We start from the raw sequence: 24097 nt of genomic DNA, 5'->3' as shown, positions 1-24097 counted from the left end.
GAACATAAACCAAAGCCTAAACCCCTTTCATCGTTCCTACAACTTTTAGAAGAGCAGATCTTACCTTCAGACAAAAAGAAATTGCAGTGCATTGATCCCAAGGCATGTTAGCCAGGATTCACTACAGCAAGTGCTTTATTGGATCTATTGAGTCCAGACCAACGTGGAAACGAGGCATATGTAACAGCTTGAAGAAATCAATCGGTCCATCAGTCAAGAAAGCTGTCCCTCTTTAATAGCCCCTTGTCTATAATTACTGATTAGCAATAGAAACTATGCAGCTCTGATGAACTATTATCTTGAATTTTCTTGTGCAATGTCACCTTTTGAGCACCCAGCTTAAATACAATTTCCAGGCTTCAGACCCTACTGAATCCTCATTAAAGTGTGTCTGAAGGTCTGGATCAGATAAAACAGGAGCATACTCAACTAAGGGCAGATTGATGTAAAATTGACTTCATGTGTCTGTCTCCACTTCTGGTTGTATAAGAATAGCCCTGACACTGAAACTAAGGACCAATTGTCTCAGCCAAACCATTTACATGGCAGATTATTCCAAATGCCAGAATAAGTGCAAACCTTAGCAAGGTATGAGTGGTTTTTCAGCTCAGAGTTCAGGATTTTGGCAAAACAGATGATTACTGTGATGGAACTGTGTAGCTGGTCCCACTCCTGGAGCTTCTTCATTATATGTATGTCCATGTATGCATGGATAATTACTGTCTCTTCAGCTGATTGTCTTTCACAAAATTTCAGTTAGTTTTTGGCATATTTTATGAAAGAATTACATAGTAAGCTAGAAGGTTGTGCTTTCAGACTCAGGATTTCTGCTAAAGTGGCTTTTAAAGGGCAGCCCTGGTTATCACTGGCTCTTACTGCTGCCACTGACACCTACCTTTTCTGACCTGCATATTTTCCACTGGACTTCAGTTCCTATAATTCTTGCAGCTCATTTCAGGCTTGGTTGTGGGAGTCCTTCTTAAGGTTTGCTCTTTAATGTGGAAAGAAAAACATGACTCCGGAGGGACTGAAGAACGGGCACCAGGTAGGCAGGCAGAACTAAGGACTGGGTAGGGTTTCTTTTCTCTTTCCAGAGCAGCTCAGCGTATTTTGCTCAAATGACATGCAGGGAGACATTAGCTGCTCCTGGAAAAAGGCTGATGCTTCTTACTTCCTCGCCACTAATTTTTGTCTCTAGCTTTGGCTACTTTGATTAGTCATTTTTACAGTATGTAAGGTCTTGTAGTTCTTGATTTTTTGTTTAAATAGGTAACTTTTAAATTTGTTTAAAATCACCCATATCAACTCTTTTTTTTCTCACAATCCATGAGAAAAAATAAAACCTGCCAGCCTAATTCAGATGTAGCTCCATTCATGTCAGCAGGAATGAAGCTACCAGAAGTGGACACCAGCAGCAGGTGGAGCAGAGAATTAAGTCTTTCAGACATTGACATTTGAATTCCCTGTGACACTACAAGCCAATACCTCGGGTAATCTTTGATTTACAGAGACATGTTAATCTACTATAATGTTCAACAGTGTGTTACTAACAGAAGGTTTAACATAATGCTCCAAACAAATGCCAGATGGGTTTTTGTTTTCTTTGAATGTGACAGTTTAAAAGTTGTGATACAACTGCTTTGTAGTTATGTTTCGTGATTTCAGATATTAGTGGGATATACTGCAGACATTGATTTAATGGAAAGAGACAGGGAATATATTTTCACGAGAACTGCAGTATTTTAGAGGCTATAGCGAAAAAAATTAACATAGACAATGAGCGAAGGCTGTTGTTGGATCTATGGAATGGTCAGGTTATTTCTTTTTAGAAAAACATACATTCTATGAAACTGTTTGAAATATTTGGTGAATATAATTATCCTGTGATATGTATAAGTAAAAATTCTCTACCATCACTGGGAGCACTATATGCAGAGCAAAAGGGGAGTATTTGCTGTGACAGTTGCCCTTTTATTGTGCAGCTACCCAAAGGCTTTGGGAGAGCTTTCTGTTCAGAAGAAATCCAGGCCTGAAAGTTAGACACCTGTGTTTTCACAGAAAATTCTGGAATCCAAATCTAAGTAGGGTTTAAACCTTAGTCATCAACTTTCTGGAGGAAAGCACTACGCTGTTATGTAGAAGATGAGAAGAGGAACTTTTCATTTTAAGATGAAACAATACAAACACCCCACTTTTGGATAGTTTAGTGGAGAATACTCTGTACACCCCTTTTTCAAGCTGTACTGCAATGAAAGAACGCAGGATTCACAGGAATAGGAGCTCAGCGTGTAAAAAGGAGCTTGAGATTGTGGCTTAGTGACTCGCAGACTGCTAGACTGGGACAGACTTGTGTCCTTGGCCCTACATCTGCAACTATGAGTTGGTGCTGGAAGCTACATTTGCAGGAGCTGAATCGTAACCTCATCAGCCGTAGCTCTCAGTTGTAAACAGTCTTAATGGCAAGAGGCACCTGAGTTGCACTGTTCATTAACACGTTTTTGAGAGCATGTTTTTGGCATGCTTGGCGGCTAGGTATGAATATAACCCACTGAGCAAAGCCTTCCTTTTTTCCTTTGTGCTCAGGGTTCTTCCCCAGGTGGTTAAATATGGGAGCACTGGTACTTGTTGGGAGTTTGCTGCCATGAATTTCATAATAGAATGCAGGTGCAAAAAAATATTTCTAGTGTCGTGCTGTTAAAAACTTAGTAAAAGTTTGAGATTTGTGACCTCTAGCTGTATAATTTTTCTCGCCTGTGGCTTGCTCTGGTGCGAGGAGGGACAGTGGTGTCTCTCTATTGCCATCTCATGCACCAGCCACAACAGAGACAATACATAGCACCGTCGAGCAGGGCAGATGGCAAAAGCAAGTGGTTGGTTCTTCCAGAGCAAAAGTCTGATCGCTAATCAGGTAGTACATTTATGGGGTGATAAATACTTTTCTGGGCTTCTGAGATGGCAGGAACTTTCCTGGTATTGAGTGTTTTTGGAGAGAAAAGGGGAAGCAGAAGAAGCAAGACAAGTTCTTCCAGAGAATTCACTATTGCCTAGTGGTTAGGACACTTCCATGGCAGAAGAGCCTTTCTTTGATAAAGGACTTGAGCCTATGTCTCCCATAGACCCGAGAGAGCCCTAGTCACCAGCCCTGCTGCTCTTCTGGGGTTAGCCTGCTTCTTTCTAGGTCATGTTCAAGAATTATGCCCTAGAACCAGAACACACAGGTTATCACTTATATTGTAGACTGCTCTTCATGAGCATGTTTCAAAGACAAAAAAAAAAAAATCCTTCTCATAAATTAACACGTGGGAAACTGAGAGTCTCCCAAGACACAGATTAGGAAGAACACTCTAGGTTCATAAGTCTTGCTCTTCTCTATGAGATAATACTGCCTCTATTAGGCACACTCTGGAAAAAATGACAGCACTTCTCCAGGTCAGTGCTACAAAATGACACCATAGTGGCATACTGGTGAGGAGTGGAGCCAATAGAAGAGCTAGAGCTATTAATCAAAGCTAGTCAAATTCAAAGCAAACAAAAGGGGATGGTTGCTGCAACAGGTAGAAAACCTGTGAAACTCCTTAACAGATCTTGCAGGTGTACAGATTTTACCTGTGTTCAAGGGAAGGCTGGAAAAGTACTTGGAAAAGACATCAGTTGAAGGTTTCTAAATAGACACAACATACTAGGTTCAGGAAATCCTCTGAGTTGGAAGGAATCACAAGTTGAGAGAATATATCACATAGGGTTGCTCTGTTCTCTTTTTTTTTTCCTGAGTGCCTGCTTACATCTGGAGTTAAAGACAGAGTATGAGTATGAGGCTAGCTAAGCCCTTGGTCTGTACCAATACAACTGCTTTTACAATGAGGACAGTAGGTTTCAGTGCAACCATTCAGAAGCACGGTTCCTTCTTGGGCTCCCCTGTTGTGATGGAGTGATATGGCAGTCTCGTTCAGGTCCTTGCCAGCCACTCCTCTACACAACCAGCCTGGTTTTGTTGACAAAATGTTTGAAGAGGCAATAACCTTGTTCTGTATGTCTAGCCACCTGAAACTGAGCTGCATTTTGCAGCAGGGTCAGGGTGAAGATCCTTTATACCAATGCCCTTACACTGAACTTGGGATCTTGCCTTCAGGGTGGTCTAGGACGGTGAAAGACCCCTGTCGTTGCTGACAGAATGTCTCTATCTAGGGTACTATTGCTTCTCATGCAAGGAATGAAGCCAAGACATCTGCTCTGAGAGCTCACCACCATGGGCACCACTGATGGCCCAGCTCCAAAACCTCTAGTCGCTGAGCACGATCACTGAATAACAACACAACCAGACTGTTTTTTCACTAATTCATGAAAGAAGTTGTGTTTCCTGTATCTGTCAGTACATATCAGCTTAATCAGCTGTAATCACAGCTGTTGATTGCTTCAACCAAGGAAGAATAGGAAACCTACAGGAACAACTGCAAGTATGAAAACTCATTTACTGCTGACAAAGGGGCTAATATGAAACACTGTAAAACACAACAGGTGCAATCTAGCCAGATCCTGTAAATAGCTAGGCAACCTATTATTGTTAATAACATTTTTTTTCAGTCTCCCAACGCTATATTGTATTTCACGGGGGAAAAAAAAGTGAAATACGTAGCATTTTGTAGTATGTTTTTTGTTAAAAAAAAAAAAAGAAAGAAACAATAAAACTTCGCTCAGATCAACTATAAAAGACTTGAGTGTAGAAGCAAACAAAATAGGGACATTTCATTGTGTCCTGGCAGCTATTAATTTATACTGTGTGAAAGGCTAGCTCATCTTCTATTAGACCTTCACTATTACCTTCTATTACCTTCATCTTTGCTACTGTCTTTAGCCTGAATTTGTGTCAAAGGAAATTGTGTTGGGTTTTTTTGCTCTCTTACAGCAACAAAACAGCATTCAGGTCCTTAGAATAACCTATCTTCCAACTTCTTTTAGAAAGGAGGACAGGAAATTGAAGAATGAAAATAATTTTGTGCAAACAAAATCCATGTTTTGTTTTGGTTTTTTTTAAGCTGGTTGGTTTGTGGGTGTTTGGGTTTTTTTTTTAATATTCACTAGAAGATTAGTTGGACAAAAGAAAAGAAGAGAAAAAAAGAAGAGAAGAGAACCCCAGAACATAAAATAATTCTGTTTTGAAATATAAGGTTCAAGATATTACAGAAGATACTATAAATATCCAGCAGATACATCAAGTGAATAAAATTTGGGCTATTGCAGACTAAGGGAATGCTCAGCACCAGTTAGCCAAGAGATCTGGTTACCCACGATAAGGTGTGTCTTGGAGCTTTGCCTTGTAGACCTATTTAAACAGAACAGAGCATTTTCACCAGTCCGAGCGTTGGGATCTCCTCTTACGGAAATGAAAACATGCGAGTGGTAATTTCCACAGCGATTTACTCAACTGCTTTGTGGGGGTCCAGATGAAGGACTCACAGCAGGTGACAGCTGCACAACCAGAAACAAGCACAGGCAAAGCATGTACATGCAAACTAGTTACAGCTGCAAAAAGAAATCAAATCTAAGCCCATTATTGATGCTATGTACTTTTAGGGATTCCTATGTTCAACTCCCACATACAGTGGCGGATCCTAAGACAGTCTTGGAATTCTATAAAATGGGTTCTTATACACTGCAGTAAATATAGAACATGGGAACATCTAATACGGGGAACACTTAGGTTGACAGGTTGCCAATGCTTCTAACATTCTCTGGAGTCCCTTCATTATGATCTTCTTTTCCCTTCTCTTGTTTCCTATTTTGCCAAGGAAGAAAATAGATGATACTTGATGAAAATGGCTGTTACAACCTTTCAGTGAGGAAAAGTCTTACTCTTTGTTCTGAGCTTTTGGAAGGCCTCATGGCTGTACATACACAGGGATATGAACGTCTTCAGAAGCAGTTGTCAGTCTGTGCCATCTACTTCTTGTGGAAACAAAGTCTTAAAGCAAAGTACACTGACACGAGTCATCTTATAATGACATTCATAGGTTTGTAAACAGCAGGTAAACAGATGAGAAAGTGATTTTACAGAAAGTGATTGTGCATTCTCTTTTAAAGCATTGGCTGGTTGGTGTTTCAACTCCATACAGACAAAGTATGTCATGATAATTTCCTGAATTAAGGTGTTCTCTGAGAGCCAGTAAATGCCTTGCAAAATGACTAGACAAAAACTCTGTTCACACTGGGCCTGTGAGTCACGATATTGGTGGGACAGTTAAATGAAGGGTGATAGGCATAGGCATATAACCACAGAATCATCTATGTCGGAATGGATTTCTGGAGATCATCTCGTCCAATACTCTTGTTCAACGAGGGGTCAACTACGGCAGGTTGTTCAGCGCCATGTTCAGTCAGGTTTTGACTATCTCCAGCCATGGAGACTCAACAGCCTTTCTGGGTGACCTGTTCTAGTAAGGAACAGATAGTTATACAGGATATTTACTGTTTTCACTAGGGAATAGGGGTAAGGTGCAGTTGATTTTGCACCAGATGAACATTCTACTTGATCTACTAAATAGCAGAGAGCATCTAAGATTGTACCTGCTACCATGTAGGTAAAGAAAAGACCTGGTCATTAACAACAAGCTAGAGTTGCTTGGTCAGCAGCGCAGATTAGAGTTGCTGGGGCTTTGTTTTGCTCATGCTTCTGTCTTCAGAATCCTTGTGGCAGCAGAATCTGAACAGTCTGACTAGACACAATGATCTGTGGTCCAAAAACAACAGTGAGTGACTTCTGTCTGCTTGAAGAACCTAGTCACACCTATGTATGGGCAATTCTCTTTTACTGAGTGAATACGCTTGCAAACTGGGATAAAACAATGTAATTTTTACAAAACCAAGCTTGAATGGAAATCAGTTTTGTATATATTACATTAGAATGTTGTGTTTGAAGGTCATGTACTTCACTATTTTGTTTTCTCTCCATAAGCAGACCAGATATTCTGGCTTTATATTTAACCAGGAAGCTGGCTGTATAGCAAGTTTTACAATCTTTATGGTCCTAGCCTTCCGGGTGTTTTATAACACTGACTAAAGAGGATTACCTTGTTTTGAGATTATCAAAGTAAAGGCATAATTACAGGATCTCAAATGTGTTATTTTTTGTTCAACTTTGAAACAAATGTCCAGTGCTGAAATTAGACTCTAGATTGCTTAGTCAACATTTCATGCCTAGGACCCTAATCATAGGTAAAATTAGAATATTTCACCTTGCTAACCAGCAGATCATTTTTTTCAAGGCAAATCACTCTGGTTAAACCATTTTTTACAAGGCCCGCTTCAACATCTGATTAACATTTTACAGATTTTTCTTCTAGTGACTGCAAAAGAAAATGTAAAAAAAGAAACAAGAATCTTGCTTAACATGAAAACTGATTCAGAAAACAATCTGTTGTCTGTGGGCTTTAACCCCACCTATGAATCTAAGTCACTTTAGAGGTCTGACAGGTAGGCTTTGTGTCATTGAGTAAACTGCTCTGTATTTCCACAGCACTTTCTACCACTGTATTTTATGCCAATAAAATAGATGGAATATCCCAGTGTACTACCTGACTTTTGGTTGGGGATTTTGAATTTTAAATTTTGTTTCTGTCATGACCTCTAACGTAACAAGACAAAGGCATATAAGGATACCAGTCCCCTATTAATCAAATAATTGTTGCATTATCTCAGTATTCGGCTTTTCTATTTAACAGAAAATTCTTTAGATAGAGCATTTTCTGCCAGGTGACTGTGCTGATGTAATTAAAAGTGTGAGAAAGTGTTTTGCTTTGTGTTCTCTTTTGGGAAACTATTGTTATGTTTCGTTTAAGGGTTGAACTTACTGATGCAGAAAATTCGCAAGAGTTTACCTCCCAGCTGCTTTCAGTATCACTGTATACCGCAAATACAGAGCTCTGCCGACACAAACTATTCTCTTCCTATTATTTATCAAAAGGCTATACTCTGTTTAACAAATAAAATAACATGCAACTAAAGGCACTAATATTACTGCAAACATATTTCCAGCTTCACTTTACCTGTTTTGCCTTTTCCAAACTGGAGCAATAAAGGGATGGAAAAATAGCGGCAGTAAGCAATAAAAGACCACATTAAAGGCACAGGAAATTTACCACCTTTAAACATACATGCACTGCAAAAAAACCAAAACAACAAACAACAAGCTTGGCAGAAATCAGGGATCTCAGAAGTCAGGATGAATCAAAGCTGACCTATGCGTCTGTAAGCCAGTTCTGTTGACAGAGTTCTGCCAATTATGTCAAATGAACATCTTTCTACCTGTACTTTGGTCAAAATAAAAGTTTTTTGACAGCAAACTGTGGTGTCGTGCTGGAGCCTTACAGAACTCCCAAATCACAGATTCTCTTAGGTTGGAAGGCACATCTTGAGATCCTCTAGTCCAGCCCACCACGTTCAGGCAGGGTCAGTGAGAGCAGATTGCCCAGGACTGTGTCCAGTTGGGTTTTCAGTATGTCCATAGATGGAGAGTCCCCAGCCTTCCTGGGCAACATGTTCCAGTGTTTAACCACCCTCACAGTGAAGAGGTTTTGTTATGTTCAGATGCAATATCATGTTGGGGTTTTTTTGTTTATACCCATTGCATTTTGTCCTCCTAGGGGGCATTACTTAGAGTCTGGCTGCCTCTTCTTCATTTCCTTCCACCAGGTATCTATACATCCTGATAAGATCCCCCTGAGCTTTCTCTTCTCCAGGCTGAACTGTCACAGCTCTTTCAGCCCCTCCTCAAATGCAAGATGCTCCAAGCTCCTAATCACCTTAGTGGCCCTGTAGCGGACTTCACTCCAGTAAATCCACATCTTTCTTGCATTGGGGAGCCCAGAACTGGACACAGCACTCCAGGTGTGGCTTTATCAGTGCTGAGAGGAAGGATGCCCTTCCTCGGCTTGCTGGCAATGCCCTGATGCAGCCCAGAAGGCTGTTAGCCTTCTTTGCTGCAAGGGTGCATTGCTGACTCATGATCAGTTTGTTGTCCACCAGGACCCCCAGGTTCTTTTCTGCCAAGCTGCTTTCCAGATGAGTGTCCCCCAGCATATATGTATGCCTGGGGTTGTTCCTCCCCAGGTACAGGACTTCACACTTCCCTTTGTTGAAGGAAATTTCATGAGGTTCCTATCAGCCCATTTCTCCAGCCTGTCCTGGTCCCTCTGAATGGCAGCACGACCTTCTGTCATATTAGCCACTCCTCTAAGTTTTGTATCATCTGTGAACTTGCTGAGGTTACAATCTGACACATCATCCAGGTCATTAATGAAGAATTTAAAAAAGTGTTGGTCCCAGTATTGACGTCTGAGGCACACCACTTGCCCTCATACTGGACTTTGTGCCACTGGTCACAACCTCCTGGGCCCAGTCATTTAGCCAGTTTTTGATCTACCTCATGTCCACTTATTAAACCCCTACTTTGCCAGCTGTCTATGAGGATGTTATGGGAGACTGTGTCAAAAGCTTTACTAAAGTCAAGGTAAACAACATCCCGTGCTCTCCCCTTATCCACTAAGATAATCATGTCATTGTAAAAGGCTATTAGCTTGATTAAGCATGATTTTCCATTTGTAAATCCATGCTGATTACTACCAAACACTTTCTTGTCTTTCATGCTTTTGGAAAAGGTTTCCAGGATTAGTTACTCCACAAAATATTCGTTACCTTATTAATGAATCAGAAGTGGTACCTGCAATTTTATTGACTGCTCATCTTCCAACCATTAATTAGGTCAAACTTTTCTTAGGTTATGATATCTAAATCTAAAAAGCAATAGCTGAGAATGAGCCACTAATTGTAAGCATGTCACGTATTCTCATAGGTTGAGGCTATCCACAGGTTTATAATCCTGTCTTGAAAATAAAATATACATGAAATTTCTGGAAGTGTTTTGGAAGCCATTTCAACTCTTCAAATAAGTTCCTTTGGCCTCAGTGGTACTGGCAGTGTTTGAGGGTAAAGGAAGGAATACATAGCTGCACCTCTTACCATTTCCAAAGTACTTAACACTTAGTCCATTGCAGATGATTTTTATTTACAGTTCATGAATGAAGCACTGGGGATCTGAAAGAGCATGGCATTTTACTCAGAAGAGAATGCATGATCAACTCGGTTGGAGCTTAGTGTGGTTATCTGCTTTAGCGTAGTTACCAGTCAGTCACCTGGTTAGTTACCTGGTTTAGTGTAGCTACCAGTGAAGTTACCAGTTTTATCTGGTAGTTAGCTACACTTTAATAGTGTAGTTAGCTGACTCCTGTAGGAAAGCTTCGGAAGTATTCCTTGTGTAAAGTGATTCACGTTTGCTTTTTGTGAATTCTAACTCTGTGGGTAATGGAATTAAGCAATTTTGCACATAGGTGTAAAGTGGGGGCCATTTCTGAACACCTTGATACCCAATAAGTTCCTTGGCTTGTGAACACTTTGGGAAGTTTGCCATTTTCATTTCATGCTTATGTAGAAGTAATGGTGTGGTGACCCTGTCTGCATGTCTCTGCATTGAGAACAGTGGGTAACACCCACCGTTCTTAGCAGCTCTTGGATACATGAAGGATGCAGTCCTTAAGCCTGAACTCGGAACTGTTAACAGCCTCAATGAGTGAGGTTACAAACGCCCTCAGCAACAAGTTGCTTCACTTCAGAGCACTGCAGTAGCAGTTACGGGGTAGTTTACTAGATCAGAAGGGGTTTGCTGAGGTGCTTTCAAGAAAATAGTGGAATTAACTTTTAACTGAGAGGCTAAAAAGGATGACCCTCCATTTTTAAAGGACAACATGGAAGAAAGTGCAAAGGTGTGTTAAAGTTGCATGCTTTACAGACCAGAAGGTTTGTCTAAGTGAAGATGGAAATTCCAGCTAAGGTGTTGTGTGAAACTTTTCCTCTGTAACAATCCAAAAATAACACCCTGCACATTCCAATTATTTCAAACAAGCTGTCTGGAATGCTCAGTGTCTTGAATATAGATTCCAAAGAGTCTTAAGAACCATAAGTTGTAGTTCACAGAAACGAGTGATGGGATAGCTTCCAGTTGGCACGTATTGACTAAGCCACCTGCATGTCTTTACTTCTCTTGAAGAAAAGCAGCATGTTTTAATATAACATCCTTTTCTTGTCAGTAGAAAAGCTGAACAGAGTTGTCTGCTTCTAAGAATATCTTTAAAAAGACTAAAATGCTGATGAACTTCACCACGGGCAGGATCTGCACAGCATGAGTAGCTTGAATAGACACTTTTAAAAAAAAAACACAAAAAACTATGTAGATAACATTCAGTAAGTAGATTATTTTTACAGGAAATAAAAATACCTAGGCTGATTAGATTACACGTATTTAATTTAATTGTGATCAGCAGCATAGAGTCTAGTTGGAGGCCTGTAACCAGTGGTGTCCTCCAGGGGCCAATACTCGGTCCAATTTTGTTCCGTATATTCATTAATGACCTGGATGAAGGGACAGAGTGTATCCTCAGCAAGTTCGCTGATGATACCAAGCTGGGAGGGGTGGCTGACACTCCGGAGGGCCGTGCTGCCATCCAGTGTGACCTGGACAGGCTGGAGAGCTGGGCAGAGAAGAACCTAATGAGGCTGAACAAAAGCAAGTGTAAGGTCCTGCACCTGGGGAGGAAGAATGCTAAGCACCAGTATAGGTTAGGGGTGGATCTGCTGGGAAGTAGTTCTGAGGAGAAGGATCTGGGGGTCCTGGTAGACAGTAAATTATCCATGAGCCAACAATGTGCCCTTGTTGCCAAAAAGGCCAATGGAATCCTGGGCTGCATAGGGAAGAGTGTGGCCGGTAGGTCGAAGGAGGTCATTCTCCCCCTCTACTCTGCACTGGTGAGGCCACAACTGGAATACTGCATCCAGTTTTGGGCTCCCCAGTTCAAGAGGGACAGGGAACTACTGGAGAGAGTCCAGCGTAGGGCAACAAAGATGATGGAGGGACTGGAGCATCTCCCTTATGAGGAAAGGCTGAGAGAGCCAGGACTCTTTAGCCTGGAGAAGAGAAGGCTGAGGGGAGACCTTATTAACATTTACAAGTATCTAAAGGGTGGGTTGAAGGAGGATGGTGCCAGACTCTTTTCATTGGTTCCCAGTGACAGGACGAGGGGCAATGGGCACAAGCTGGAACACAGGAAGTTTCGTGCAAATACACGGAAAAACTTCATTACGGTGAGGGTGACAGAGCACTGGAACAGGCTGCCCAGGGAGGTTGTGGAGTCCCCTTCTCCGGAGATTTTCAAGACTTGCCTGGATGCAGTCCTGAGTAATGTGCTCTGGGCAATCCTGCTCTAGCAGGGGAGTTGGACTAGATGATCTCTAGAGGTCCCTTCCAACTCTGAAGTTTCTGTGATTCTGTGATTTATGGGTGATATTCTTCTGACATTAGGTCATTTTCCCTATTTGAACACAAATGAAATGCTGAGTATAATGAGGCAGCTGGAAAAATTGTACTGGCTTTAAAATGAGAGGACGCTGAGAATTTCAGGCAGGACTTGGGCACATCTTAGAGACATGAGGATGCCATTTACAGGTACCTGTCTTTTTTGCAGCGATGTATTTTACAGTTTGATGCTAGCTCTGAACTTACAATTAGTTAATATAATTATAGTTACAAGGCTGATGTATTAAGCAGGTACTTTTTCTGTCAGGCAGACTGGTAGCTCCAGTGGCTGTACGTGACAACATTCTGACAACAATTGTTGCCCTTATTGTGCAAATATGGCAATCTAAAACAACAGATGAGCAGATGTTATTCGATAGCAGAAAGATGACAATGTTTGTGAAAGAGTCATGTAATATTATTATAATCTTCATACAGGTATTTAAACATTGAAAATGAGCCAAGTCCATAAAAAGCAGCTGAAAAAATTAGTAACTTTTTGAGAAGGGTTATGTTTTTTCTTCAGACATAATTTAAGCAGCATTTATTAAACAGTATAATAAAAGATCTCTATAATGAATAAATAATTTAAAAAGAATCTCAGCAATCAAGGTCCTAGTCGCTTGATGAATGTATTTAGGGTGTTGTTATCTGTTGTCATGTCAAGACGTGACTGTCTCATACACAGCTGAAATGTCAGGAAAATGCTGACTCTGTGATATAGTTCAGTCCTTATCAGTATTGAGACCAAAAGTAAACTAGAAGATTCCAAGCAGCTACTGTTGTTAAGAAGGACAATGGAGTTGCACCCACAGTGATTTAGATATATCTTTGTTAGCTTTTGCTGTCAGGAAATCTGTTTCATGCCCATTTCAAGTGATATTAAGTGATTAAGGGAGACCTTATCACCACGTTCCAGTATTTAAAGGGCGGCTACTAAGAAGATGGAGATTCCTTTTTAGAAAAAGTCACATGAAAAAGACGAGGGGTAATGGGTACAAGTTACTCCTGGGGAGATTCCAATTAGACGCAGGAGAACAATTTTTCACAATGAGAACGATCAGCTATTGGAATAATCTCCCCAGATTCCCCAACATTGGATACCTTTAAGATTCGGTTGGACAGGGTGTTGGTCCACCTTGTCTAGACTGTGCTTTTGTCAAGAAAGGTTGGACCAGATGATTCTTGAGGTTTCTTCCAACCTGGTATTCTATGATGTATCTGCTAATAGTTGAAAAAATTACAGTCTTTTAAAATGAACTGTCCTGGCTCTCTGTGAGTAGATTTGGTCTCTTAGTTGTTCTTTGGCTGATTGTGTCAGAGCACCATAATCCTTGAATTGCTTCTGCTTGTCCATCCAAGAATAGACCTTTAGTGCAGAGAGGTCATGCCTCATGCAGTTAGTAAGTGTTGTGAAGGAAAAAGCAGTCCAGAGTCCAGGAGATGCCTGGCAGCAAACGGAGTGCTACTAAGACACGTAGGAATTCCCATACTACAGCTGCCAAGAGGTCCTTCGAATTTCCTGTCTCTGAGGGTATGTTTGCACAGGTTATTTCAGGGAGACGAAAGCAAACTTATTCATACTCAGAGCTGAAAAAAAGGCTGTGTGACTGTGTAGAGATGGATCTATGGAGAGCTGGGAATGGTGTTGCAGGCAAAGCATCACACTAACATCATCCTTTGTTTTTCCTTTTGCTCAGAACATGGGTAGAGTGGACTTGTGCCAGCTGAAATACACAATGTAAATATATCCTTTGATTCTTCCATTGCAGGTTCAAGTCAGACCTTATACATCTCCAACCAAATGCTTATTCTATTTCCGCTAAAGACAAGCACACCAACAGCTCTATTTACCCAGTGAAACAGAACTCGGCCTTTTATTCTAAAATATGTGTCTGTGTCTTGGAGCTGATCTTGGTGATATACTTCCTATTCACTTATCAAGAAATGCATCACTTCAGCTACAGGATAAAATAAAATTATAATCTAAAACTGTCAATCAATATGGTGTTGTCAGGTGCTTCGAAGGAGGATACAAATTACCCTATAGCTGTAGAATAACCTGCCTCAGATTAGGATTTTACTCTAATGCTTAGTTGCTAGAATTTGGTTTACATGTGCCACTAACACAGTCCATACTTTCTCCAGCTTTTGGTAGCATTAGCCCTTATGACTTTGAACACTCAAAGTTATTTTTCTCCTTTATTATATTTCTGCACTCCTAAACACATCTTTCAATTTCCTTAGGTCAATAATTTCCTTACAAACTTTCTACTCCCAAAGTATTTTAAAATTCTATATTCTTTAGATTTCGTCTCATCTAGAACATTCTTAGGTCTCTGATTTTTCATTTTTTCCAAACTTACTTGCAAGGTTTATTTCCTTTTGCTGAAGAATGCTTCCTTTGTTAAAGTAATTTTCCTAATTTGCAAATGAACAATATTGACTTTTCATTTTGCTCTTCTACTTTTGGAATTATTAACAGGTTAACAAAGTTTAAAGTTATTATTTTATAAGTAACTTTGAAGATTTATTTTCTCAGCTGGTTACTCTTTGAACTAAGTCTCACAGAGAAGAGGATGGAATTGGTGATGAACTTATTCTGTTTCCACTCCAAGAAGAGAAATGTAATTAGAAGCACGAGAAGAGTCATGGGCATATGACTCAATAATTCTAAAAGTGATGTAGAAAGACTTGGAGTATTGATCATTTGGAGGTGTTCTCTGAGAAGAGGTTTCATATCTTCATGAACAGACTTCACCTAAGCATATGGGATACCAGCTTGCAATCCAAGCTGGCACGATGAATAAAAAGAACTTGAAATTGAGAGATGGGAAGAGACCCTGAGAAGGAATCATATAGTTTCTTCACTGAACACCCAGGGCAGGGTAATTTTGGCTTCAGGAAGGTGTTGGCAACAAATATAGAAAATAGGAGCTCAGAGATTGAGGAGTTTGACTGGAGTGGTAATATAAAATGTAGCAGAATCAGTAAAAGAATGCCAGGAACCTACACAAAAAAATAGGGGATCCAAAACCAGTGAGAAATTAAAATCAAACTTCTGTTAGAATGGAATTGCACCCCTGATCAGAGAAGAGAAATATTAACTGAAAGGTGTATAGTCTTCATAAATGGGTGGTGGGGGTGGTGGGGTAGATAAAAGGCAAAAAGGCTGATAAAAGCCTGGTAAAAGCCAAAATTACATTGGGAACCAGTTGCAAGGACAATGTGCAGGGAAGTATACAGAAACCTGCAGTAGGATGAGATCACCTCTGTTTTAGTAGGGAAACAGTAACAGAAACAATTCAATGATGGGACACTGCAGCTCCTCATATGTAAGGAGATATCATACTGATGGCTGTTGAGTTCTGGACACACACTCAGTAGATGTCTTCAATACAGAGTCTATTTGCCAATATACCCCAGCCTTTGTTTTGATAAAGAACAGACACATCCCTGAAGAGCCTGTCATAGGAAATAATGTTGTACTGAAAGCAGATGAGATTATTTTGTTTAAATGAAATGGGAGAATAAGCAAAAGGGACATAACTAAGAAGGGGTTTTGCACATTTTGAGTGCAATTTGCTAATTAGGAAAGTGAGGTCAACTATATTGAGGAGCTTAGGGACTTGTGGAGGAAGCTTGGCACTTCTTCATATTACAGATACAAAAATATTCTCTGGAACTTGCATAAAGACGGAAAAAAATAAGAAAAAGTTCCATATCTAGCTGGAGGAAAATCTGTCTCATCAAAGATATCAGGGGCAAGAAATGAGGCTAGAAGGAAAAGGAAAAGTTATATCCACCAAAGAAAACTGCTAGAGAGACCAAAACTGTATAAAACGGGAACTGACAAAAAAACCTAAACTTACTTGGCTTTGCAAACACTTCTAAAATGAATAAAATATTCTTTCAACACTTTAACAAAAGGAAAAAGTAAAGAGGAACTACTGGGGGAGAGGGAATCTGAAAATCAACTTAAAACAGCTGCTGATCTCAAGAAAGATTTTTGCTGCAGTTTTTAGTAAGGACAATAACAGTGGGCTTGGGGACAAGGCAGGCTGGCAGGTGAGGAATTAACGTATCTACAATAAAGCAAAAATGTCAGAGAGATCGAATATACTTGATGGCAGGAATCTTTTAACATCTGTTATCTCAGAGCATCGTGTATTCTGAAAGGAGAGAAAGCTACCTGTGGGACCTGTAAAAAGGGGCCAAATGCGTTCTCTGGTCCTTGTTGCCAGTAGGGAAATCTTGATTTCTCCCAGGGCTTGGCTCTCATGTGTCCCAAAGAGCGGTTTAGCCATGAGTCACCTGCAGCTGTGGTGCTCTCACACTTTACTACCCATTTCCTCCTCCTTTGCTATGGTGCTGGCACAACTGCTGTGTCTTTTTGCATGAATGGTGCTAGCAATAAGTCAGAAAAATAATTAGTCAAGGAGCAACGAGAAAGCTATAACAATGTTGCCATCTCTGGAAGATAGATTTGTCTACCATAGACTATATGCTAACATGGCACTTGTATTTAAGGTGGTGAATCAGCTCCAAAGGGAGAATGAATCAAGAAATATTCAGGCTTCTTAATCTCATCTTAATTGTAGGCAAGGCTGCAGAAATATATCTGGAGGGAACGGAAAATTAAAAATGCAGGTAAAGACAAATGGAATAAAATTCAATGTGAGCTTATACAAAGTGGTTGTACTCACTAATCTGATCATTTTTATTTAATAAAAGCTGAACTTGGACTTTCTGTAGCTGGGAGGTTGCTCTGAACTGATCTAGCCTTGGAAGCACATATGCTAGGGTACCACACACAGTCTGTTGCTACCACTGCCTGGATGGCAATGAAAGAAAATTGTTGGACCAGAGGGAGATAACCTACATTGAACTAATTTTGTCTGATTCAGAAGTCTTATGTCACAAAACACAAAAAGAACTAATGGAATTTTGTGATAATACAAAGTTGAGAACCCACATTGATACAGGGAAATGTCAAGATCTTTTTTTCCTTGAGGACTGAAAGAGCAGAAAGTGGATAGGGTATAATAGCATGAGGTATGAGGTCAGGTGCTGAGGGAACAATAATTCTGTGGACTGAAAAGACAAAAGTAAAAGAAGAGCTGCATTAGCAAGTGACTGCACCAAGAAGAGTCACCTGTATGATGCTATCACATAAAAGGAAAACGTGACTCCAAGGCACACCAGGTCCATTTTGTCCAACCAGGAAAGGACAGAAAAGAATAGAACGTTAATATTATTTTCTTGAAGGTATTGGTGATACTTCATCTGCATTACTGTGAGCAGTTCAATTGGCTCTTGTTCAAGACTGATTAATTCAGCTGGGATAGGTGAACTGAAATGTCTAAAACAATTAGGGAAATGAAGAGTCTTTTCAATTAGAGGAAACTAAAAGCATTTTGTTTGTTTACCATGGAAAAACAAAGGTTGAGAGGTAAATATGTGTTTATTCTCCATTACTACAGCACAAGAATTCTCATCAGGTAGAGAAATGATCCTTTCAAGTTAAAAGGCAATTATAGTTCTAGAAATAAAAATATACACTATAAATTAGCAACTAATAAACACAAAGTAAAAATTAAAATATTGAACCATAGTATTATTACAAAGAGAGGTAAAAGCTTTATTTTAAGTATTGGGTTCAATGAACTTCTATGAATGTTGAAGTCATGTTCCCACAAATTTCTTAGTGTTGAGCAGCTTCAAGGCAAGAGAGAGATTATTGTGAGAGAGAATGTGAAGGCCAAACACAATCCCAGGGCTAAGATAGATCCCATGGACCCAGGGATCAAGCAGTCAGGAGTACAAAAGCTAAAACCATAAGAGTGCAATCTCACACTTTGCTCATCAAAATATATTCTTGTCAGCATCACTGCTGCTATTAAAAGACAATTTTGCCAAGAGTTTTCAGGACCCAGGAAGCATATTGAACATTTCAGTTGTACCAGGAATGATTTTTTTTTTATGCCAATCTTATTTGGATCAATATGATCTCTTGAAGGACAGGTGGTAAGGAGGAAGAAAACGTGCACATTTAAAAATGGAACTTGCCAAGTTACTAGAAGAAGTACATGATGACTTCTGACTTCATATGTTGATTTCTTCTCACCCGAATGTAGGTGACTACATTGAGATAGTCCCTCTTGATTCTTTTTGCTTTTAGTGGAGAGAAATAAACACTTTTATCGGCTGAATCATGTGATGCTAATGCTGTGTCAAAAATAAGTTATATTAACTATGCCCTAAAAATGCTTATTTTTTTTCATTGATTATATAAAGGGAGCCCAAAGGAATAAGTTCAGAAACAGGTATCTCCACTGTTCTAAGCGATGAACTCCACCCCAGGAGACAATTGTACTCTATCCCAGGGGACAGGAATAATAGTAGGGGAGGAATAAAGGAAAGAAAGAGAACTGGTGTGGCCAAAGAGATGAAGAATAACTGAAATAGCATATAACAAAGTAGAAAACATACCCTCAGATATATTATGGAGGTGTGGGGTGAAGGCCACAGAAAGGGAAATAGCATGGAAAAAGAGTACAAGACTTGGTTATATTGCCAAACGTGTTTATTTAGTAGACAGATGACTATCAAAATTACAATTCTATGTGCAATAATGTTTAATTTTGTACGGATGTACATATGAAAAATGTTATCCATCTCTACAGCCATTACATAGAACTAAACATGCAAATAAACCCATGTTCTTACAGATAAAAGAAACAATTAATTTGTGTTGCAATAGTACCTTGCCCTTCAAATGGAAATCAAAATCTCATCGTGCTGTGTTGCTGTTATATATAGAAAGGAAAATAGTGGAGAGAGCAAAGAGGGTTGACACAATGCACTAAAAATATCACTTTCTGCTTAATGTATTCCTTGGCAGTGCACCAAGGTTACTAGGCCTTCTGCCAAAAGTCAAAAGGTCCCAAGTCCTCACTACTCTTTGAAATTATATTGAGTTAATGTGCCTAATTGTCACCTCTTGCTGATTTTATGCTGGCTTTAAGGCCAATGAAATACAAATAGTTTGCTTTATCTCCCTCCTGTGGGAGATGCCTTGCCAGTTCCCACCTTCTGAAGTGCTTCTTACTGGGTTCTTACCCCGGTTCATGTTATGGTTGTACCTATGGTTATACAAATGCATCCTAAAATTCTTAAAAACATCTAATGGGTTTTATTGACTTGATGCACCTTCAGTATACTTGACCATCCAGCAGTGATTGCTGAGCACATGTAAACTTTTGCACCTCAAAAGAGTAGCACTTTAAAAGCTGCCTTCAATAAGGCATGCTCAACTGAAGACATCAAAAATCAATAGTTGCTTTTGAAAATTCAGAACACATTTGACATTTCAAATAGAAAGACAGGCTAATTTATTATTTCTGTATACAAAGTTTTATTTAATTTTGTAATGTGTCGGACAAAGTAGAAATGATAAAAGCATTCATTTCTGTAAATTAAATCATTTTTATAGATCAGAAGTTGCTCAGCCTCTCACAGAAAGCCTGGGTGCATTTATGTAAGAAGACAAGCGTGTTGATTCATACCAATTATGCTATGCATTACTTGGAAGAGCCTTCACAAATTTTCCCCTCCCCCTCCAAAACCAGATTTAAACGTGGGAAAGAGGCTTCTGTATGCTATGAAACAATCCATCTGTTGTAAGGCTGGCAAAATTCCCACTGTTTAAGGAATGAATGAGCAATCTCTAAAAGCACCGATCCTACCCATTCTCCATTTCTCTCTAATACTTACCACTATAAAGGCTAACAGGTCATTTTATTTCACTCCATTCTTGTGCCTATAATAGCATTAAAGTAGATTTGCTTTTGATCATGCTTTTGATGATGCTTTAATTTTAAGCAGAGTGATGCATAATTACATTATTTGCAATTACCAGATTTCTCCCTAAAGACTAGGACAGAATAGTGTTGATAAGTCCTGGAAATACACAAAAGCCCTGTTTTGCTTTCTGAAAAGAAGATTACTATTTGTACTAGTGAAGGGGGCAGAGCTGGTTAATTTATTCCTCACACACCTGTGGCTTATATGAAGTCCCAAACTCTCATCCCTAGCCAAGAAAATCTCTCATTAGCTTCTTCAAGGAGAATTGAATGTTCATGGTGCTATAGCTCTTCCTTTTTTCTTCAGTCATCTGGACCCCCTGTCTCTTGTCACAAGCATTCCATTAGCTTCATCTTGCCCCTCTCTGACATCCCTGATTACAAGTCCAACTCCTTTCCTGCCATTTTTACCTTACCATTTCACTTGATATCACCTCTGCTCCCCTTGTGAGTATGAACACATAGTTTCTGGTTTGCTCAGGAAGGAAAACTTGTAAGTCCACCTGCTTGTCCATCTTCTTTTTTTATGGGGGCTAAGGGCTCCCAAGCACTGCCTTAGCTCTCCACCACCTCCTCATTCCCTCCATCACTCCACCCACATCAGTTTGCTCTTCCACTCTGCTCCTTCCTTAAGAAATTGTCTCTTGAAAGACCTCTGTGGACATTTACCAAACTATCCTCTTTTAGTTTCATCCCCAAGAGACATCTCTCCCTGATGGAAAACTAAGAACTGGTAATTTAAAAGGTATTTAACTTTATGAAGATTGTGCAGAAGGAACTCCCTGCTATTTTTCATGATACTTATCAAAGATGAAGAGATCCTTGGGACAGGGTCAGTGACATCATATTAAGGATGATCCTAGAAGGAGATCAATTAGTAGGTATTTGAATTAGACGAGAATACCATGTCTTTCAGCGGTCCTAGGACGCCACAGAGCACTTCTTCCAGACGTCACTCTCTCCCAGTCCAAACCCTCCTCCCTCCTGTCGTTTAAAGGAAGGAAGCCGTTCATAAGAGATCCCCTCTCTAGCTCCTCCCTCGGCCGGGATTTGGTGCCTCGAGTCGGCCGCCCTCCCGGCGAGAGCCTGTTCCAGGCGCGAATCCCTCCGGGAACGCACCTTCCCGCGCGGCCGGGAGGTCGCCGGTGACTCACGAGGGCTCCTGAGGGACCGATGGGAGCTGCCTTCCCCGCCGCGGCGGGACGCCCGGCTCCGCTCCGCTGGAGCCCCGGCACTGCTGGCTGCCGGGAGGGGAGCCGCCTTCCGCGGCTTGGCACCGGGTCAGGCTTCACCGGCCGCGGTACGGCTCTGCTGCCCAGGGTAGCGGCTTGGCTCCCCTGAAGGTACAGCCGAAGTACAAGCCCGGCGCCCCCAGCAGCTCTCTCCCCGTTTCTTCCCTTTCTCACCCAAACCACGCTTTCAGACATCCTCAAGTTCGGTGCTGCTCCGTGGGGTGCGATCGCTCAGCCCCGCATAGACGGGACCGGCCGACATCCCTTGCACGCAGTTAGGCGTGTAATGAAGGGTTAGGAAGAGGAAACCTCATCCCTCCATAAACTGCTTCTGTTCCTAAGCATCACTTAATTTAAAACAAAGGCGAATGAGTGCCTATTTCCACTATAGCGCCAACAAGAGATACCCACTAAAAAAAAAAAAACAAACCCAAACAAAAAAAACCCCACACCAACCCCCAAGCAAAAACCACGCGGGAGAAACAAGTGAGCAGCTCTCCCTCCTTCCCCTTGGTGAGAAATCATCCCGCCGCCTCTTGGGTGTGGAGCTGGACCTGATACAACACAGAGCCAGGGGATGATGCCGTGCAGCTGACTTACTTTGGCTCTCAGCAAAGTTTTGTTACCCCGACCTGCGCACGGCATTCAAGACGTGACGAAGCAAGCAATTTCGTGGACTGCTTGGTGCTACGAGAACTTTAGTAGATAACACCCCTATTTCGGGTGGAGCTCCTTTATACTGCACCAATACCCAGCCAAGTGCAGGTATGCGAGCAGCAGCCTAACTCTGCGCATCATCCAACGACCCGGAGGCAGCCTGCATCAGCAGGGGAGGGAAAATGTATCTGCATGCAGCGGGACATACAGGAATCAGGGAAGAAGTTGGCCAGAGGGAGGCAAATCCGAGAAGTTGCTGCTAACTACCGAGTTTTCTAGCGCGAGACACGTGTGACTAGCCCAGCAGTGATGAGAAAGGAAGAAAGCTCAGCAAATAAAACACGCAGAGCCACATTTTGGCACACACAAAGGAAAACTGTAGACACGATTCAAGGGAAAACACCCCACTTTATTTGCTGCTTTCTGGTTGAAGGCTGTTCGGTGAGGAGACAAGAAGAAAGGCGGTTTCGCGGACGTTAACTGTGCACTCCGATGAAGACTCCGCAGCGCGGGCCGAGCCGCTTTCCCGCGCGGGCACAGCTCCTCATCCTCAGAGGTACTCTTCAGCAAGTCTTTAAAGTTCCCTTGGTTCTTCCTCCGACCGTTTCGGGCACGCTCTTTGTCTCCCGTAATTTAATCGGATGTCACCGATTCCCCTCCTCAGTAGCTCCATAGAGAGTACACAATGCCTCCTTAAGAGACACTGAATGACCTGCATTCCCCTCCTTAAGGGCTAGGGCAGGACAAAGCACGGGCTAAGGAGAGCAATGAGCTAGGAAGGACCTCCACAGGACGGAGCGCTTGGAGGTCCCTGCACGCATTTTTGGGCAAGCACCGATAGAGAGGGGGCTCTTCGGTCCCCTGCCTTTAGCAGGTGGCCCGCCAGGACCCCACAAGCCGGCTGGTCCCCTCAGGGCAGCCAGAAGCGGGGACCGGGGTGCCCGTGGGGCTCTGGGTGCCCGTCACCACCCGCCGCCGCTAAGGTGGTGCGCCGGGACTCCCACCACTCAGGTGGTGGGAGTTCCTGAGCTTACCTGAGTTCCTGAGCTTGCGGTTCTTGAAGACGGAGACGATGACCAGCAGGTTGCCCAAGATGTCCACCACGGTGGTGAAGATCAGCACGCCTGAGAGCGCCGTCACCACCCAGGCGGGCCGCGGGGCACCCGCCGCCGCCTCCTCCCCTTCCCGCTCCGCCAAGCCGAAGCGGCTCCGCCCGCCGGGGTCGCAGCAGTTCCTCAGGGAGCCATTCTCCAGCATCGCTGATGCCCGGCTCCGGCCGCCCTGACCGGCCGCCGCGGGAACCCCGCTGACTGGGCGCACGGGTGTGGGGGAAGCCTTTTAACGGCCCCGCCGCGCGCGCGGCGCCCACCGCCCCAACGCGGGGCTGGAGGGGCGGGGCTAGGGGCGGGGATAGCGCCCCCTCCCCGCAGCCGATTGGGAGAGGCTCCGGGGGGCGGGCACTTCGTCGGAGCCACGCCCTCCGGCCACGCCCCCATCGGCAGCTGAGGGGAGGTGGCGGCGGCCGGAGTGAGGGGAGTCCCGGCGGCGGGACGTAGTGGCGGGCAGCGGAGGCGCCCGTGCTCGGTCAGCCCTGGTGGCGGCTTGCGTGGCCGGAGAGCCTGGGAGAGCCGCGGGCACAGGCGAAGGGCTGGCAGCGAAGCTCCCCCGCCTCTCCCTCAGCGCTTCTCCTCGCAGCAGCCCCCGACCCCGCCGGGCTCAGCAGCAAAACTCCACCGTCCGCGCCGGGGAAACGTGTGTGTGTGTGTGTGTGTGTGTGTGTGTGTGTGTGTGTGTGTGTGTGTGTGTGTGTGTGTGTGTGGAGAGGGGGTTTACCCCCTGAGCCTCCGTCCGGTGTGTTGCCGGCAGCGCAAAGCCAGGGAAACCCCTTCCCTCCCCACCTCTCGGGACTCGGTGGGCCCAGCTGGGTGTTTTCCTTCTCTTCGCCT

At 42.5% G+C, this 24097-nt stretch overlaps 1 protein-coding gene across 1 annotated transcript in view; it reads right to left on the bottom strand.

The window, feature by feature from the left end:
* The window catches only part of MTNR1B (melatonin receptor 1B), a 30472-nt gene extending 7064 nt beyond the window's left edge, over nucleotides 1–23408 (bottom strand). The window contains exon 1 of the mRNA XM_054214847.1: nucleotides 23186–23408. Within this exon, the coding sequence (XP_054070822.1) occupies nucleotides 23186–23408 (223 nt within the window). The remainder of the gene's footprint in view (nucleotides 1–23185) is intronic.
* Between the last annotated feature and the right edge of the window lie 689 nt (nucleotides 23409–24097).

The sequence above is a fragment of the Rissa tridactyla genome, chromosome 1 (genome assembly GCF_028500815.1).
Source record: "Rissa tridactyla isolate bRisTri1 chromosome 1, bRisTri1.patW.cur.20221130, whole genome shotgun sequence".
Taxonomy (NCBI): Eukaryota; Metazoa; Chordata; class Aves; order Charadriiformes; family Laridae; genus Rissa; species Rissa tridactyla.
The sequence above is the reverse complement of the archived record's forward strand: the minus strand, read 5'-3'. Positions and strand labels throughout refer to the sequence as shown.